The 16,208-nt window shown below is 37.0% G+C and overlaps 4 protein-coding genes across 8 annotated transcripts in view; 2 read left to right on the top strand and 2 right to left on the bottom strand.

Moving 5' to 3' along the window:
• Psq (pipsqueak) overlaps positions 1 to 3,109 on the top strand; it is a 53,289-nt gene extending 50,180 nt beyond the window's left edge. For both annotated transcript variants that reach the window (XM_077402124.1, XM_077402123.1), the window contains exons 7-9: positions 756 to 1,094; positions 1,367 to 1,817; positions 2,143 to 3,109. In XM_077402124.1, the coding sequence (XP_077258250.1) occupies positions 756 to 1,094; positions 1,367 to 1,817; positions 2,143 to 2,347 (995 nt within the window). In that variant the 3' untranslated portion in view covers positions 2,348 to 3,109. The remainder of the gene's footprint in view (positions 1 to 755; positions 1,095 to 1,366; positions 1,818 to 2,142) is intronic.
• Positions 3,110 to 3,294: 185 nt separating this feature from the next.
• Positions 3,295 to 7,129, bottom strand: LOC143895172 (mitochondrial enolase superfamily member 1-like). Of its 2 annotated transcripts, XM_077402126.1 has the most exons (6): positions 6,517 to 7,129; positions 5,666 to 5,858; positions 5,487 to 5,605; positions 5,251 to 5,405; positions 4,524 to 5,113; positions 3,295 to 4,395 (listed from the first exon to the last, which is right to left on the bottom strand). In XM_077402126.1, the coding sequence occupies exons 1-6, from the start codon at positions 6,721 to 6,723 to the stop codon at positions 4,052 to 4,054; spliced, it is 1,608 nt and encodes a 535-aa protein (XP_077258252.1). In that variant the 5' UTR covers positions 6,724 to 7,129; the 3' UTR covers positions 3,295 to 4,051. The 2 variants fall into 2 exon arrangements, with proteins under 2 accessions (XP_077258252.1, XP_077258251.1); XM_077402125.1 differs by having other exon boundaries at positions 5,487 to 5,858.
• Positions 7,130 to 12,274: 5,145 nt separating this feature from the next.
• Positions 12,275 to 14,193, top strand: LOC143895140 (adenosine 5'-monophosphoramidase HINT3). 2 transcript variants are annotated; one of them, XM_077402012.1, is made up of 5 exons: positions 12,275 to 12,560; positions 12,631 to 12,790; positions 12,917 to 13,034; positions 13,285 to 13,478; positions 13,569 to 14,193. In XM_077402012.1, the coding sequence occupies exons 2-5, from the start codon at positions 12,716 to 12,718 to the stop codon at positions 13,608 to 13,610; spliced, it is 429 nt and encodes a 142-aa protein (XP_077258138.1). In that variant the 5' UTR covers positions 12,275 to 12,560; positions 12,631 to 12,715; the 3' UTR covers positions 13,611 to 14,193. The 2 variants fall into 2 exon arrangements, with proteins under 2 accessions (XP_077258138.1, XP_077258137.1); XM_077402011.1 differs by having other exon boundaries at positions 12,275 to 12,790.
• Positions 13,724 to 16,005, bottom strand: LOC143895137 (mitochondrial enolase superfamily member 1-like). 2 transcript variants are annotated; one of them, XM_077402008.1, is made up of 6 exons: positions 15,796 to 16,005; positions 15,395 to 15,500; positions 15,209 to 15,324; positions 14,971 to 15,125; positions 14,304 to 14,887; positions 13,724 to 14,161 (listed from the first exon to the last, which is right to left on the bottom strand). In XM_077402008.1, the coding sequence occupies exons 1-6, from the start codon at positions 15,913 to 15,915 to the stop codon at positions 13,866 to 13,868; spliced, it is 1,377 nt and encodes a 458-aa protein (XP_077258134.1). In that variant the 5' UTR covers positions 15,916 to 16,005; the 3' UTR covers positions 13,724 to 13,865. The 2 variants fall into 2 exon arrangements, with proteins under 2 accessions (XP_077258134.1, XP_077258133.1); XM_077402007.1 differs by having other exon boundaries at positions 15,748 to 16,004.
• Positions 16,006 to 16,208: the final 203 nt, after the last annotated feature.

Genomic DNA, 16,208 nt, shown 5'->3' on the forward strand with positions numbered 1-16,208 from the left:
CGATATGCATATTTTAAGAACTATAAAAGCCCCTTTTTCAGCACGCAAAATGCAGTAAAAATACAACTTCCACTCGAGATGATAAAGTTTAGTAAGCATACGTGTAACGTCATCGAAAAATTCATCGGAGAAGAGCAGAAAGATTATAAAAAATTTATTTAATTATGTCATTCTACCACATTGATAGATCTATGACGTTCGAGTAAAAATATTTCTTTGCAAGTTCTCTACTGACTCAACGCGGTTTAGAACTTCCGCAGACTCTACGCTTCGATGACCAAATATATCCAATTCCAATAACGTATAGGTGATCATCTTGTCTTCTTTCGCCATCGCGTGATAGAAGTCTCCCGTTTATTCGGTCCATTCAACGTCGTGTACGTTTTCATTTGTCCCCCGTACGTGAGGGCACAACGTGGGGTGAAACACTACCAGGCTGAAAGTGCAGCCGGTCATTAGGCGGACAGGGAATCAAAATAATTGGCCTAATCACGCTTAACTGGTCGCGATTAGATTTGCGTTGCTCGGCCTGTAGCAGCAGCCCACGCAACCTCATTTAGCGTCCTTTCGCGTCCAGTTTCGCCTTCGACAGCGACTCGCTTATCGATCCTCAGGTACCATCGAGGCTTACCGAGCAACTTTCGCGAGTCCCCCGGCGAAGATATATACCGTCGCGAAAGTTATGTCGAGTTTCCCCGGTACGAAGCGCCAACAGCAGCGGCGTGTCATGCCCGTTTCCCGCGATCTGTTCGCAGAGATTCAGAACTGCGACAGCGTCAAGATCAAGTTCGAGACGCTGCACACGATGGACTCCTCCGACACGATCGACATAGACAGCCACATGTCGGATCGGGCGAGCGTGAGCTCGAAAAACGCCGCCGACAGCGACAACATGATGATGATAACACCGGAGTTGCTGGGACTGATGCCGTCCGGAAGCTCCGGCCAGTCGGACTCGGGCGAGAACAATTCGAGGGGGCACAGCGGACAGTCGAGCTCGCATCATCACGGTTCAAAATCGTGGACGCAAGAGGACATGGACGCGGCTTTAGAGGCGCTGAGAAATCACAACATGAGCCTGACGAAAGCTTCAGGTAAGAAATACATTCCGAATCTATTTCAATTGTTACTCGTTCAAAGAAATTTGACTCAGTTGGAGGCTTATTTTTTTTCTTCTACATTATATAGAGTTATAATTTCTAATGTATCAGCCAAGTAATTTAATATGCGTAATTATGCGTGCAACGATTCGTGTAAAATAAAAAAACTAAGAACGAAATAAATCCAATATTTAAAAAATATAATTTATAGCGTTAACAATACCGTGTACGAATTAAATTTAATGTGCAAATTTGTGAACGCTTAGCAACATTCGGTATTCCCTCGACGACTCTGTGGCAACGGGCACATCGATTGGGCATCGACACGCCGAAGAAAGATGGCCCCACGAAATCCTGGAGCGACGAGAGCTTGAACAACGCTTTAGAGGCGTTACGCACCGGCTCCATTTCGGCTAACAAGGCGTCCAAGGCGTACGGCATACCTTCCAGTACGTTGTACAAGATCGCCAGGAGAGAAGGCATCAGGCTGGCCGCGCCGTTCAACGCGAGTCCCACTACGTGGACGCCGGCCGATCTGGACCGCGCCCTAGAAGCAATAAGATCTGGTCAGACCTCCGTGCAGAGAGCGTCGACAGAATTCGGTATACCTACGGGGACTCTATACGGAAGATGCAAGCGGGAAGGAATCGAGCTTAGCAGAAGCAATCCTACGCCGTGGAGCGAAGACGCTATGACTGAAGCTCTCGAGGCCGTCAGGTGCAATAAATACTCTTCCTCTATCGCACGTTTCTATATATATTTAATAAAATTGATGCATTGGTTAGATTGATATACTTCTCAACGATTTCATTCAAGGAAATTTAATAACATAATATATGGATTAAATTAATTTTATTGTGTATTTTATTTATTGTATATACATATATTTTGGAAACTTAAAATGATTGTCAAATATTTCATTTTTTTTGTAAAGTTTAAATTTTATTAAGCACGGGTGAACTTTCATTGGTTTTAATGCAAGTTTCCAACACAAAATAAATAATCACGTTATGAACGTTGCTCATGAATTTTCTGTTTGCAGATTAGGGCACATGAGCATAAATCAAGCGGCGATCCACTACAATCTACCGTATTCGTCACTGTACGGGCGCTTCAAGAGAGGCAAATACGAGGAACCCGTCGTCGGCGACCTCTCGCAGGATGGCACCAGTCCGCATTTCCATCAAAGCCCCAACCAGAATCACTCGTCCGCCCTTCCAGATCAAATGCCTTATCCGGGCAGCTGAAACTTACCTCTTTACTAGAGTATTAAGTTAGCTTAAGCTCCGAACTTTTTGATTCGCGGCAGCTCCTCAAACAACTCTTTAAGCAAACACGCGCGGGCGGGATTCTAAAAAATTAGATACCGATCGGAGAGAGAATGTCATTGTAAAAACGCAGGTAGCGAAGGACGAAGATTTACCCGCAGTATTAAAAGTGGATCGCCGTAAGCAAGCATTATGTACATTGTATGATTTTTATGTCGGAACAACAAACGTAGATTATACTAATTTATAAGAGTTATTTATAAAAAAGCACACTGTACAGAGACCGAGGGGGATGCCCCAACGAAAACTACTTTTAGCATGTAAGTCATTATGAAGGTGAGGATAGATATTACGAACAACAGGGGTAGTATCCTGTTATGCGAAATCGTGCAAAAAAGTGATACTATTTGTTATTACGATCAACAACAAGAGGTTGTAGTAATTTCTTGAAGGTATCTTCAAAGTCTAACGTTTAACACAATTTTAACACAATCTTACGTTTTACATCATTACCAAATGATACATTAGAACTCACATAGTAAATTATCGAAATGAAGAGTGTTTCTTGCATGATAATTTCACATAACGAGGATACACTCGTGAGCATGTGTCAAGGGGAGAGACGGGAGAGAGCGTATATATAATTTAGTGCTATCGACAAAATTGGAATACGTAACGCGAAAAGCAATTTGTTATAATACACGAATGGCTGAAATGATATTAAGGGCAAAATTTAAAGAATTTACGAACGATTTTATTCTTTTAACGCCTTATCCCTGTGTTTTATTTTGCGCGAAATTAGCAAGCGCATTTGATTTCTTTATATTGGATAAAATTAATTAAGTGCGAATTGATACTCAGAAATTAAAACAACTCATGTTTGTTTGCAGAATATGTTTGCTATTCTAGTATTACAACATGAAGGGTTTTACGAGAACTTATGTGCTAATAATTTAAAACATATTCCATATAACGGACTGATAATGATTAGGGTCTTCATTAATTTTTGCGTTATTGATTTTTTGTTTTATTTGTTCTATATTAACGAAGAGGGATTAAAAAAAAGAGATAAGTTTTCCGCGAAAGATGAGACGGTAAATATTTACGGAATAGGTAGATATGGCTTTTAACAGTTTCTTAGGAAAATTTAAGATTCCCTCTCAGCTTAACTGCCACTCGTATAAATACGTTACACACATTATTAATTTATCATGCTCACATCAACTATATTACATAAAAATATACATATAGATATATGCTACTTATAAATATTATATATATATATACATATATATATATATATATGTACAGTTTATATATATTTTAAATTAAAAAGTAATGCAATCAAAGAAGCGTTCGATTTGTACAAATCTCTAATAGTCTTTCCCTTTTTTCATTTTCTATATTAAGTAGATAAATCAGCTCTATATAACTAAAGATTTTAAGCAGCAGTTGTGTAAAAATAAAAACATTTCTAACACAGCTTATGAAAGATTACATGTTTATTATAGGATAGTGCTACACAATTTTGAATATTAAGTATATATTTCAGAATGAATGCATTTTACAGTATTTTAATCACAAAATATGCGTTCGTTTCATATATCGTTTTTATCAAAAAATTTCATACCTAGCTATATCGGCAAAGCAAATATTTTCATACTATTATCAATATGTTGATATTTAAGTTCGTTTCTTTTTCTTTTGCTTTGGCTTTTCTTTTTTTATTATTTTTTTTTCTTTCTTTTTTTGAATTATAAATTTCCATCGTGTACCTTCTGGATAAGACCACCGTGCAATGCATTTGTTCTTAAGTTGAGTTGAAAATCCAGGACGTTCAGGCAGTAGGTAATGAGCGTTTCTAATGAAAACAGGATCCACAAAGTATCCGTGCTGATGACTGACAAATTCTATCATACCATCAGTGTCCGTGTCCGTTCGTGCACCTAAGCAAATATGGTTCCATATTTGGAGATGTTGAATCATCTCGCCCAAGCCCACTCCACCAGCATGACCCCATACCGGTTCTATAAGTAAAACAAAAAAAATTGTTTTATTTTGTTCAGCGAAAACCGACTCCACAAAATAATCACTCTCTAAAATAATTAAAATGTAATAGAAGTAATTGTCACACACACATTGATCGCAAACTTACTATTATGCTTCCTCGCCATAAAATATACAGCCAGAGCTTCGTTAACCCCGCCGAGCCTCCCTACATTAACACTCCAGAAATCAGTATCGCCAATTTTCAAGAATTGCTTGAACATGACGCGGTTTGCGCACGTTTCACCGCAGGTCACTCTCACCTCACTCTCAAGCTTTCTTAACTCATTTAGTATCGCCTTATGTCCTAGGACATCGTCGGCAGACGTCGGTTCTTCTATGCAATAGGGACGAGTTTCGTTGATACCTTTCACAACAGTTATCGCCTCGTTTGCGCTTTCGCAGATTTGACTCGCGTCCACCATCAATTTCACTTTGCCGCCTACCACTCTGCGTATCACGTTACACCTATACAAGCTCTCGGGGACTTTGGGACCCACGATAGTCTTGAAATTCGTAAAGTCGAGTTTCTTGAATTTGCTGCAGGCACTTCTAACTTGTTGTTTGCGCAAAGTATACCGTCCAACATCAGACGTATACGTCGGATACCCTTCGCTTCGCAGGGTCTTCTCCTTTTTCTCTTTATCCTGATTCTCCTTGAGCATTTGTATCGCTTCCTCCTTGGTCACTACGTCTGTGCTGCACATGTAAAAAAATGTCGAATATTTAACATCAAAATTTAATATAATATAATTAATGTAAAATATTAATATAGTTGGATATATTTTTCAAGTTTATTCGAAGCCACGAACGTCGGGCGAAAGGTTTTCGCTCACATGTATCTAAAATCCACCGTGGAAACAAGCTGTTCGGGAGGCATGTCCGCAAGCAGCTTCCAAACAGGTTTACCCTCGATACGTGCCCACAGGTCCCACAATGCGTTCACGATTGCTGCCGTAGCTAGGTGTACTACACCGCATTCCGGTCCTAGCTGAAATATCGAAATTACACCCTCTGTGTCATAACAGTTTAATTAGTATAATTGATAGTCGCACATCATTCGTTTCGTTACCCATCGTAATTCCATATCGGTCGTTAACTCTCTCCAAAATTTTGCAAAATTCGAATAGATCTCCTCGGTCGTTCGATTCTTCACTTGGAGTTCGAACATGAGCTTGCACGTTTGCACCACTGTAAAATTTATTATCAATAACGGAAAACAAGAAAAAGAGAGAGCTATAATATACTTACCAAATTCATTTCCTCTTCCCAGAGTGGCTGCAATGCCATATCCTTTATGTTTCGTGGTGTCATCAGCTTTATGTTTCGTCGTGTCGTCAGCTTCATGTTTCGTGGTGTCATCAGCTTTATGTTTCGTGGTGTCATCAGTGTCACCGACTGTGTCGAGTATTACGTACGTGCAAGAATGGTCGACGCGATCAAGCTATGATATTACAAATAAAAGTTGATTACGTTAACTGTGCGCTTAACGATCTGCAGATATAAAAAGCGGATTATGTGCGCGAATAAAGTTTACTTTATTAACAGCCAAAATTGAGAATTTCAATCGCCAGTGAATAATGAAAAAATCAGCTTAGGTATCGTTTATTCGACCCAACTGGCCAACTTTATTTAAACAACGCTATTATACGTTCCGACCGTAGATTTCGGTCCTTTTCAAGCGTCTGGATACAAATGATTAATTATTTAGGTATAATGCCCAAACTACGCCATATCTAAAAAATAATTTGTGCATTGAGATTCAAGGAATTAAATAAAAATATACATTGAAACGACACATTCTTTAGTCGTTCGATCGTCGAAGGACTAAAGAATATGTCGTTCCAACGTACATTTTTATTTTTATTTAATTCCTTGGATCTCAACGCACAAATTATTTTTTAGATATGGCGTAGTTTGGGCATTATACCTAAATAATTAATCATTTGTATCCAGACGCTTGAAAAGGACCGAAATCTACGGTCGAAACGTATAATAGCGTTGTTTAAATAAAGTTGGCCAGTTGGGTCGAATAAACGATACCTAAGCTATTTTATTAACGTTAGAAAATTATAAAAATTGATATATTACAATGTGCATACCATTGAATCGCTTGATCCCTCATGCCGCACTGATGTCGGAAATCTTACATCGTACACCACAATATTAGTGATTTTCGGGCTCATTTTCCTGTATCGCGCAGCAACTTTGACTTGCAAAACTGACGAGAAAAACTGACGATAATAATAACGCGATTCGGAATATAACGTTCGCGAGAAAACGTCCTTACCCCCCCTCTCAGAATACATACCTACCACAATAAATATCGCATGTTATCTTATATTATATGAGGTAAATATCTGTGTTTATATATATGTATACATAGAAGAACTTGGACCAAGAATAGTCTATAACTTATAAGCCTTATTTCGCGTACTCACGATTTTTGAGTGTATCTTATAAACTATTTACATATATAAAACATTCCTGCTTTAAATTTTTGCGCATTATTATCAAGATTGCACTTTAATATAATTTTCATACTTTTTATCATTACTAGATGTTTATTTAAATAGACATACATAATTTGATTTGTAGAATATAATTTTATTATTTATGATTTTGACACATGAGTTTCCGATTAACGAATTTCGAAATCGCCGCGCGACGATACGCTGCCATTTGGTCAGACTCGTCTTTGTCTATTTTGCCGTTGTTTATTTTATCAAAGGAGAAAGAGAAAAGGCTACAAATGTTGACAGGCGACAGTAAACGAATCTCGAGAAATATCTTTATGTTGGCAATTCTTTGCGTTTGATAATATAAAACATGATTTCTTCAAGAGAAGTGAACGATAAAATAATTTTAAAATATGTATAAATGGCATCAGTCAATGAGAAAGACGACACGGGATGAATTACGAGAAATAACTTTACGTTGACAATGCCATGCGTTTCTTAACACAAAGGCATATATATGCTCTCTCGAAAAGAATTAAACAGTAAAAAATAAAAAAAATTATAGAATATTATTGCAAAATGGCGATCGAGGAAAAGAACGAAGTTCCGACGAGCGACACACGATACTGACCGATTCTCGGAAAGTATCTTAAATACAATTATATATGTATATTTATGATATTGCAATAATAGAACATTAGCAATTTGTTACTGAGTAACAAACACTAAGTTTTATTCTCCTACCTTTCCTCTTCCGCGAAATGTCATTCAGTATTAAATATTACATAAATTGGCGCAAAAACGCAATACATATATGTTTACAATTAGAGATATATGTTCAGTGATGCAAATACTACGAACGAAAATAAAGGGAATGTCTTGCAATATTTTATATTCATTTAGTATAATCTATTTGACATATTCCATGTAATTTGTTTAACAAAATTATGTTTGTGTTCACGATCATTAATTGAAATTATTTGTTCTTATAACGTGCCAATTATATAGCCTAAACTTTTACAGTCTGTCCATATGTATTGACAAATGTCTTATTTATACCAGTTCAAAATGATAATGACGTGAGATCCAATATAGGTAAGTGTCATCTCGTGAAACAGAAAAATTTTTTGTAGCGATTACTTTTTAAACTCGATCAATTTCGCATTACTTTGAATCTTTGTATTTGAGGAATATAATTATTATCTAAAAATACACCATAAGATAATTTTGGAAGGATTGCGAACAATATATGTAATATAGTACAAAATGTAGCTATCGAAATTTAAATTATGTTCGTTTTTTTTAAATTAAGAGCTTCTGACTAATTCATATCTTTAATTATGTATGTGCATGTAATCGCGGAGACAGAAAAGTGATGATGTCTTCAGAATCTTAGCCACGAACTTAAAATCTTTTAAACTATTGAAATTTTTAATATCTGTATATACTTCTCTAATCTTGGGTACTCGCGGTCGCGACTAATTAATACTAATAAATTATACAATAAATTAAATAAACTAATAAATAAACTAATGAATATACGGGTAGGTAGGAATATATTATACGCGTTCGGTAAATATAATATGGATAGGTAGAAATATGAATAATACAAATACATTGACAGAGATATAAAGCGTTTAATGAAAATATGATGAATGGCGAGGCGCACGATTCTTTTGATCAGCTCGCACTTTATTGCTTTAATAAACGAAAGTATATAATTGGCGAGTAATATAATTGAGTAATACCAATAGGGCAAAGTACCAAGTACAAAGTCTTCTTTTTAATCATCTTTCTATCGTTTGCGGTTGTTGACATATAAGCGTTTTATGAAAGTCAGAAATCATTTGGCGCTCGATCTTTACGGCACGCGCGCGCTTTATCGTGTTAATTAAACGGAAGGACGTAATTGTTAGTAACAAAATCGAGATATTCCAATAGCGCAGAGTATGAGCTAGACAATCCTTTTTGAATCATCTCTATATCTTGGGTAGTTGCCCAGATATTTGCGATAAACGATAGGGAAGACTTTTTTTTCTCGCGCCAAGCCAGCGACACATGGCCTTGACCTACTTTCGACGAACAGCTGTGTACATTATTGATCTACTTTCTAAATTGGCCTTGACCTAGATCGATCATCGATCGCCGAGTCCGGGAATGCCGGCGCGCGGCGTGTGTGCGTGTATGCACGGTAAAATTCATAGTTATTTCGATGTTTTTGCTAACTGACTTTTCAAGATTTATTTTTTAAGTAGAGAATGGCCTGTTTTCAAAGCAGCGTCGTTTACGCTGTCACAGACTTTCTCCCTAATGTGAGATGTATTACTAATGATATCGCAATCGCATTAGCGCTAATCACAATATTTTATGTCGTTTTTAAATAATGTTTATATCTGCGCGGTGGTTCCTGAGATATACGTATATAAGAATTTATTAATCATTGGCTAGCATTATGCAACAATAATATTCTGAGACTTTTCATCGTTTAATCTTATTCGAGAGATCATGCCCTATGTTAAAGAGCGCATAACAATGTTAACGTAACGTCATTTTTTAAGAATTTTTTAAAATTCGTATGCTGATTTAGGAAACGTTTTTATTGTGGTTTATTTTTATTCAATAACGTTTTAAAACATTTTATTTTAAAATCTTTGAATCGCATATTGTTCATTGGCATAAAGGCATAAACAATGTATGTACTATTAAATATTTTTAATATATCTTAACCAAAAAAGATCCGACGGCTACGGTAATCACTGATAGGATATTATTACATACTCGTATATTAAATCAACATGACAGCAATTGTTTGTACCGATCAAATAGATTTTGCAATATACAAAGATTCTCCTGATTATAAAATAATACCTGCAATATTTAATTTGTTTATTAATTAATGAAACAAACCCTTTCCCTGAAACCACAAGGTATACTTCGTTGGATAAAACATTCATTACAGTTGATTTCAATTTGTTATCATCTTATTTTTAATCTTACAATATACCTACATGCATAAAGCAAATGTTATTAATAAGTACATGTTAATTTAATGAACAATACGTATTAGTATTAAATTATTTAATTATTATTAAGTAATAGTGAGAGAGAAATACATTATGCATTCGTTGAAAGATCATAAAAATTATGAAAATAATGTTAAGTTATGAGAAAGGCGAGAATCTCGGGTTTGGAGTCGTCTGTAATTCCTCAGAAATCGCTCCTGTTACGCGGGAAGCATGATGAGCGAGGAAGTGGCAGGAGGTATTCGAACAGCGCGCAGCGGCAAAACGAGTTTGCAGTCGTTTGTAATTCCTCAGAAATCGCTCCTGTTACGCGGGAAGCATGATGAGCAAAGAGGTTGCAGTAGCTGTATTCCAGCAGCGGCACGCCTACCCCTCTTACCCACTATACTCATCGCCATTGGAACGCCGGCGCGCGGTGCGGACGCCCAGCCGATTACGACGGCCAATCAGAGCGCTGGCGGGTATGCACAGAAGAGGCGGTAAGCTCCCACGCTCTGACCAATAGCAGCGCGACTACGAGGAGGCAATGTGGGGAGGCGAGACCCTCGCTTAGAATACCTCCGTCAACCTCCTCGCTCAACATGCTATGCTAATACTTTTGCCGATTTAAACGGAGTTTTCGACGCCGAGAATCGCCATTTTATGCTCATCCTAATATGTTACTTTCAACCATTTTTATGATCTTTTGTGCATCTCTACGCGACACGTGATCAAATTCTTCTAGTTTAATTCTGTTTAATTTTAACTTAACACTAAAATATGAAATTTTGTTTCTTATTATTATATTTATTAATTATATTTGTTTAAATTATTACAATTAATTGACGCGCATACGGCAAAACGGCGCTTCAACTTATTTTCCACGTTGATCACGACCACGACTACACCGTAGTAAATTGAGAAAACCCGTAATTATTATTATTATTAAATATTATTATATATACGTGTGTTTTTCTCGGAACAGCAAGATATGACTTACATTACTTTTGCAAAAAAATTTTCAATTTATGAGGTTAACAAGCTCGTGAAACAATTAGCGTTGTGTCAATACGTACAATTCCTGAGACTCATTTAGTATCGAGCGACGGCATTCGTAGCTCCTTTCTCTCGTTGCCTATAGCATTATGCAACAATATTCTAAAACTTTTTATCGTTTAATCTTGTTCGAGAGAGCATGCTTCACATTAAAGAACAGATAACAATGATAAAATTAACGTATTTCTTGACATTTCTTTAAGTATCATTTGTCGCATTTTCGGCGCGCCGACTTTCTCGTTGAGCTAACTATACAAGCTCCTTTCTCTCGTTGCCTATAGCATTATGCAACAATATTCTAAAACTTTTTATCGTTTAATCTTGTTCGAGAGAGCATGCTTCACATTAAAGAACAGATAACAATGATAAAATTAACGTATTTCTTGACATTAGTCCCGCATGGCAGTGTTGCTCGTCACATTTCGGAGCTTCTATCTTCCCGAGCACGCGCGACGAAACTCGTAGGTCCTTTTTTTTTTCGTTGGCTAGCATTATGCAAAGGCATTCTATAACTCTTTATCGTCTAATCTTGTTCCAGACAGTATGCTTCGCATTAAAGGACACGTAACAATGACAAGATAAATGTATTTCTCGAGATTTGTTTAAGTGTCGTTTGTCACATTTCGAAGCTCCGATTTTCTCGCCGAGCGAACAGCAACGGCATTCGTATAGCTCCTTTCTCTCGTTATTGGCTAGCATATTGTATACTAATGTATACGAACAATTGCATGCATTTTCATTCATTTGAAATATGTAATATCCTGTTAATGATTATCATCGGACTTAGTCAAAATAAATAAAAAATATTAACATTACCATGTTAGGGTTAATAAATGATTGTGATATGCTTATCAAAGGTTTAAAAATAAAAAATTTTGAAACGTTATACTGAATAAAGTTAATCGGCGAGAAGAACGGAGTTTCCTAAATCGGCGTACGGAATTAAACAATTGTTAAAAAGCGCCGTTATGTTTACATTGATATATTTTCTTTAAGACAAAGCGTGCTTTGTCGAATAAAATTAGACGAAAAAGGGTTTTAGAATAGAATGTTGTATATATGTATATATACGCGCGTCTTTCTAGACCCTCGTCAGTCGCCAAGTTACGCGAAAAACATATTCAGCGAGGAGGTTGTCGGAGAGAAGCATCCCTCGTCACACTCGCCCGTCGCTCCAAATACAAAATATGAACGCCGCACGGACTGACGCGGTTGCCATGGAAATCAGGATGCCTGGCTGCAATAGCGCGCTCTGATTGGTCAGTGCGGTTCTTATAGAAAGTCAAAATCACGTGGGCACTCCCCGCGCACCCACGTATCAGCACTATCAGCTGTTCAGTAATCTCCTTGCCCAACGTGCTCTCCGGATAAATTTGCGATTTTTCGAGAGTCTAGAAAGACGCATGTAGAGAGAGAAGAGAGAAGAGAGAAGAGAGAGAGAGAGAGAGAGAGAGAGAGAGAGAGAGAGAGAGAGAGAGAGAGAGAGAGAGAGAGAGAGAGAGAGAGAGAGAGAGAGAGGTCTATATTTATGTATTCTCAATTTTTCGGTTACTGTCTATCGGTATGATTGAAAGATGTGCTTTGTAACCGGTTGTCCGAGTATGTGCTCCGACGACTTTTCAATTGCTCGTAAGATATTCGACGTGTTATGTATGTATAATACACAGTGCGCACGGTGTTCAGTCCATACTCTCCACAGTGGTGCTCCAGTTATTTAGACTTCCGGGATAAGCTGTCATCAGATATCATCGAATTAAATATCGTCGAAATTGACATAAATTTCAATGGCTCAGCAGCGGGCAAATTGCGTCTTCTGTAAAATTATTAGGGACGAGGAACCTGGTGAGAAAATTTACGAGGTATGGCAGTTAACCTACAAACGAATTTTTTGACAGCTAGATAAAGTACGCACATGTATACATGCAAATTTAATTTATATTAGCGAGCAAATGTTTCTAACACGCATAATATGTTTTTGTCGTCAGGATGAAGACCTTGCGTGTATTAAAGATATTAATCCAGTATCCACGCATCATTATTTGATATTACCGAAAAAACATATACGTAACGCGAAAACACTTCAACCTGAAGACTCTGAACTTTGTAAGTATCACAGGCTTATCTTTATTAACACATTTAAGTTGAATTTTATTAAATAATTGCATAATCTGCAATATTTTTTTGTTACATCATCGAGTAGTGAAATGTTTATTAAATTATTTGACATACATACCCTTGAAAATATATCTGAAAGTTTGTCTTCTTTGTTTCTGTTAAAATTTTATGAATTTCCAGTCTAATAATTGATTATTGATATTTCTATTGTTCCCTGATTATATCTGAATACTTTCAGATGACAAGATCGTTGCCGCAGTGGACATTATCTCCGAAAAGATGAATCTTGATTCTGGGTCTACGCGAACAGGGTTTCATTGGCCGCCCTTTAATACCGTCGATCATTTACATTTACACGTTATTTCGCCAATAGAGAAAATGAATGCTGTGAGAAAGATGATGTTCAATCCCAATATGTTTTGGTTTGTGAGCGTAAGTATAGAGATTGTAGAACTTATTCGGTAAATACTGTATAAGAGATAAATCTCAATTATACATTTTATTATCCTTTTTTTTTTACAGACAGACTATGTGAAATCTCGCCTGGAAAACTGTAAACTGTAGGCCATTATTGTGATTTTATTTGTTAATTGTCTTCCTAACAGCGCGATAAAAATCTTGTACAATATGTCAGCATTTGATGCGATTACGGGCTTAAGAACATTTATTGCAAGATATGACAAATATTATATGTTTATTGAAAATTAAGTGAGATCGCATTACAATTTTATTTTTATATCAAATGTATATAAGCGTGCATATATTTCATTTGTTGTAATATCTGTTCTGGTATTTATTATATATCTGTTGTATCTTTTTTTAAAAGATGTATCCATATAAAGTTTTACGTAGATTGTTTTTCCAATAATTGCCATCTGGATAGGCGTACTCTGAGATGGTCTCTTTTTTAAGTTTAGTCGAGTATCCAGGACGCTCGGGCGGCATGTAACGCGCATTCCTAATGCGAACGGGATCCTCGAAGTGCTCGTGCTGCTGGTCCACGTATTCTATCACGCGATTTTCAGTGGTCTGACTTAAGCAAACGTAGTCCCACATTTGGAGGTGCTGAACCATCTCGCACAAACCTACTCCACCGGCATGCGGACAAACTGGTACTGTAAATAAATAAAAAAATTTCCACTTCGCATTTTCTTTTCTTTTAAATAGAAATTGATTATGGATTCGTCATTCTGTTCTTTGAAAATGGAAAGATCAAGTCTATAGATTTACAATAAGTTATCGATAATATAAACTTGCTTTGAGTTATGTCTGCCATTAAGTACACAGCCAGGAGCTCGTTAATCCCGCCGATCCTCGCCGAATCGACCTGACAATAGTTGATCGCGCGGTGTTTCAGGAACTGCTTGAACATAACGCGATTCGCGCACATCTCGCCGGTGGCCACTCCGATATTGTACGGCTCTAATTCTTTGAGAATCTGAGCGTGTCCGAAGACATCGTCGGGTGACGTCGGTTCCTCTATCCAGATGGGTTTAAACTTCCTCAGCTTCTTCATCCACTCGATCGCCTCGTTTACGTCCCACACCTGGTTCGCGTCCATCATCAATTTGTTCTCATAGCCTATCGCCTCGCGTATAATCTCGCACCTTTTAATGTCGTTCTGCAGATCCTGGCCCACTTTGATCTTGAACGCCGTATAACCGGAGTCCAGAAAGCTCTTGCAAAGATCCTTGAGCTTCTCATCGCTGTAGCCCAGCCATCCGACTTGAGTGGTGTACGCGGGATATCCGTTCTTTTGCAGCTTATTTTTTTGTTCTTGCCTAAGTTTCATTTTTTCCTCAAGTATTTTTCTCGCGATCTTCTCGTCCACTATGTCTTTACTGCATACAGAAATGCGTACACAGAATTGTGTCATGAGCGAGAATATAACTCTGCGCTTTGGTTTACAAAAAATTCGGCTTACACGTATCTGAAGTCTATGACGGAAACGAGTTTCTCGGGTGACATGTCCGAAAGAAGCTTCCAGACAGGTTTTTCCTCGACACGTGCCCACAAGTCCCACAATGCGTTTACAATAGCTGCTGTAGCTAGGTGTATCACGCCTTTCTCCGGTCCGACCTAAAACATCGAAATTATATCCCGGTAATCGTCATATTTTACGAGATATTTTAATTATTATGTCGCTATTCGTTATACGTTACCCATCGCAGTTGCGAGTCGCTCGTTAAACGTCTCCAAAAATTAGCAAAATCCTCGTAAATCTCGTTTAGTTTCCGATTCAACACGATCTTGGCTAGAGCGTTACATGCTTGTACAACTACAAAAATTATTATTATTATTGGTATAGCGCGTATGTAACTGAAGTATCATTAATATATAAAAAATACCGATTTCAGTTCCTCTTCCCAAGGTAAACGTAAGACCATATCCTTCACATTTCTTATTGTTTGTTTTAATTGTTACATACACGCAAGAGTAATCAGGATCGGTATGCTGTTGTTATAAATAAAGACATCAAATATAATCTTGAGAGTACATATATTAAACATGTAAATAAGCTTGACTAACGTCAATTAAGAAAATTAATAATAATTAGTTTAACATGCAGTATATAAAGTGTTACCTTAATTAATATTTATTTACTATTAGATTCATTAATTGCTGTTAACATTCGTCTTAATAATTTATTATATTAACAAATTAGATAATTTACATGTTACAAATGCATATGCTGATTTACCAGAATAACGCTAGCAGCGAGCATGTCATTATGCAAATTATCGCATACCATTGCATCGCTTCCATCACGATTTAACGATGTCGGAAACCTTATATTCTTCACGTCGATAGCGGTAATTCTGGCCTCCATTCTTTTTTCCTTCTCATCGTCGATATTTCTGGCTTCCATTCTCTTAAATTGCACCGAACACTTCTAAAACGACAATGACAACGAGAAACTGACTGGACGATATTCTCGAAGCGTTACGTCTCAAATATATAAACATATATCGCTTGCTTCTTATCGTCTTACGTAAATATTTGTGTTGCAAGTTTATCGCGCATCGCGCGATATCAACAATATCTGCCTGAAAATAATTATGAAGATTATTTTCACGGAAAGATCTGTCCTGTACTTTGTTCCAAATATATAATATTAAATACGGACGTATATTAATTAATTTATTTAAACGTTAACGTGTG

Source organism: Temnothorax americanus, unplaced genomic scaffold (assembly GCF_048541705.1).
Source record: "Temnothorax americanus isolate GAGA-0224 unplaced genomic scaffold, ASM4854170v1 Scaffold15, whole genome shotgun sequence".
NCBI classification, from domain to species: Eukaryota; Metazoa; Arthropoda; class Insecta; order Hymenoptera; family Formicidae; genus Temnothorax; species Temnothorax americanus.

What these genes read in the sequence shown, in the direction of transcription:
- LOC143895137 (XM_077402007.1), bottom strand. Translation starts at nt 15,915, where the DNA reads ATGGAAGCCAGAAATATCGACGATGAGAAGGAAAAAAGAATGGAGGCC. An exon ending in TCGCTGCTAGCGTTATTCTG is followed by an intron (nt 15,501 to 15,747) that starts GTAAATCAGCAT and finishes TTATAACAACAG; the next exon opens with CATACCGATCCTGATTACTC. An exon ending in GGGAAGAGGAACTGAAATCG is followed by an intron (nt 15,325 to 15,394) that starts GTATTTTTTATA and finishes TAATTTTTGTAG; the next exon opens with TTGTACAAGCATGTAACGCT.
- LOC143895172 (XM_077402125.1), bottom strand. Translation starts at nt 6,723, where the DNA reads ATGTATTCTGAGAGGGGGGGTAAGGACGTTTTCTCGCGAACGTTATAT. An exon ending in CCGATATGGAATTACGATGG is followed by an intron (nt 5,406 to 5,486) that starts GTAACGAAACGA and finishes TCGATATTTCAG; the next exon opens with CTAGGACCGGAATGCGGTGT. An exon ending in TATGGCGAGGAAGCATAATA is followed by an intron (nt 4,396 to 4,523) that starts GTAAGTTTGCGA and finishes TTTTACTTATAG; the next exon opens with AACCGGTATGGGGTCATGCT.
- LOC143895140 (XM_077402011.1), top strand. Translation starts at nt 12,716, where the DNA reads ATGGCTCAGCAGCGGGCAAATTGCGTCTTCTGTAAAATTATTAGGGAC. An exon ending in CTGGTGAGAAAATTTACGAG is followed by an intron (nt 12,791 to 12,916) that starts GTATGGCAGTTA and finishes TTTTGTCGTCAG; the next exon opens with GATGAAGACCTTGCGTGTAT. An exon ending in ATATGTTTTGGTTTGTGAGC is followed by an intron (nt 13,479 to 13,568) that starts GTAAGTATAGAG and finishes TTTTTTTTACAG; the next exon opens with ACAGACTATGTGAAATCTCG.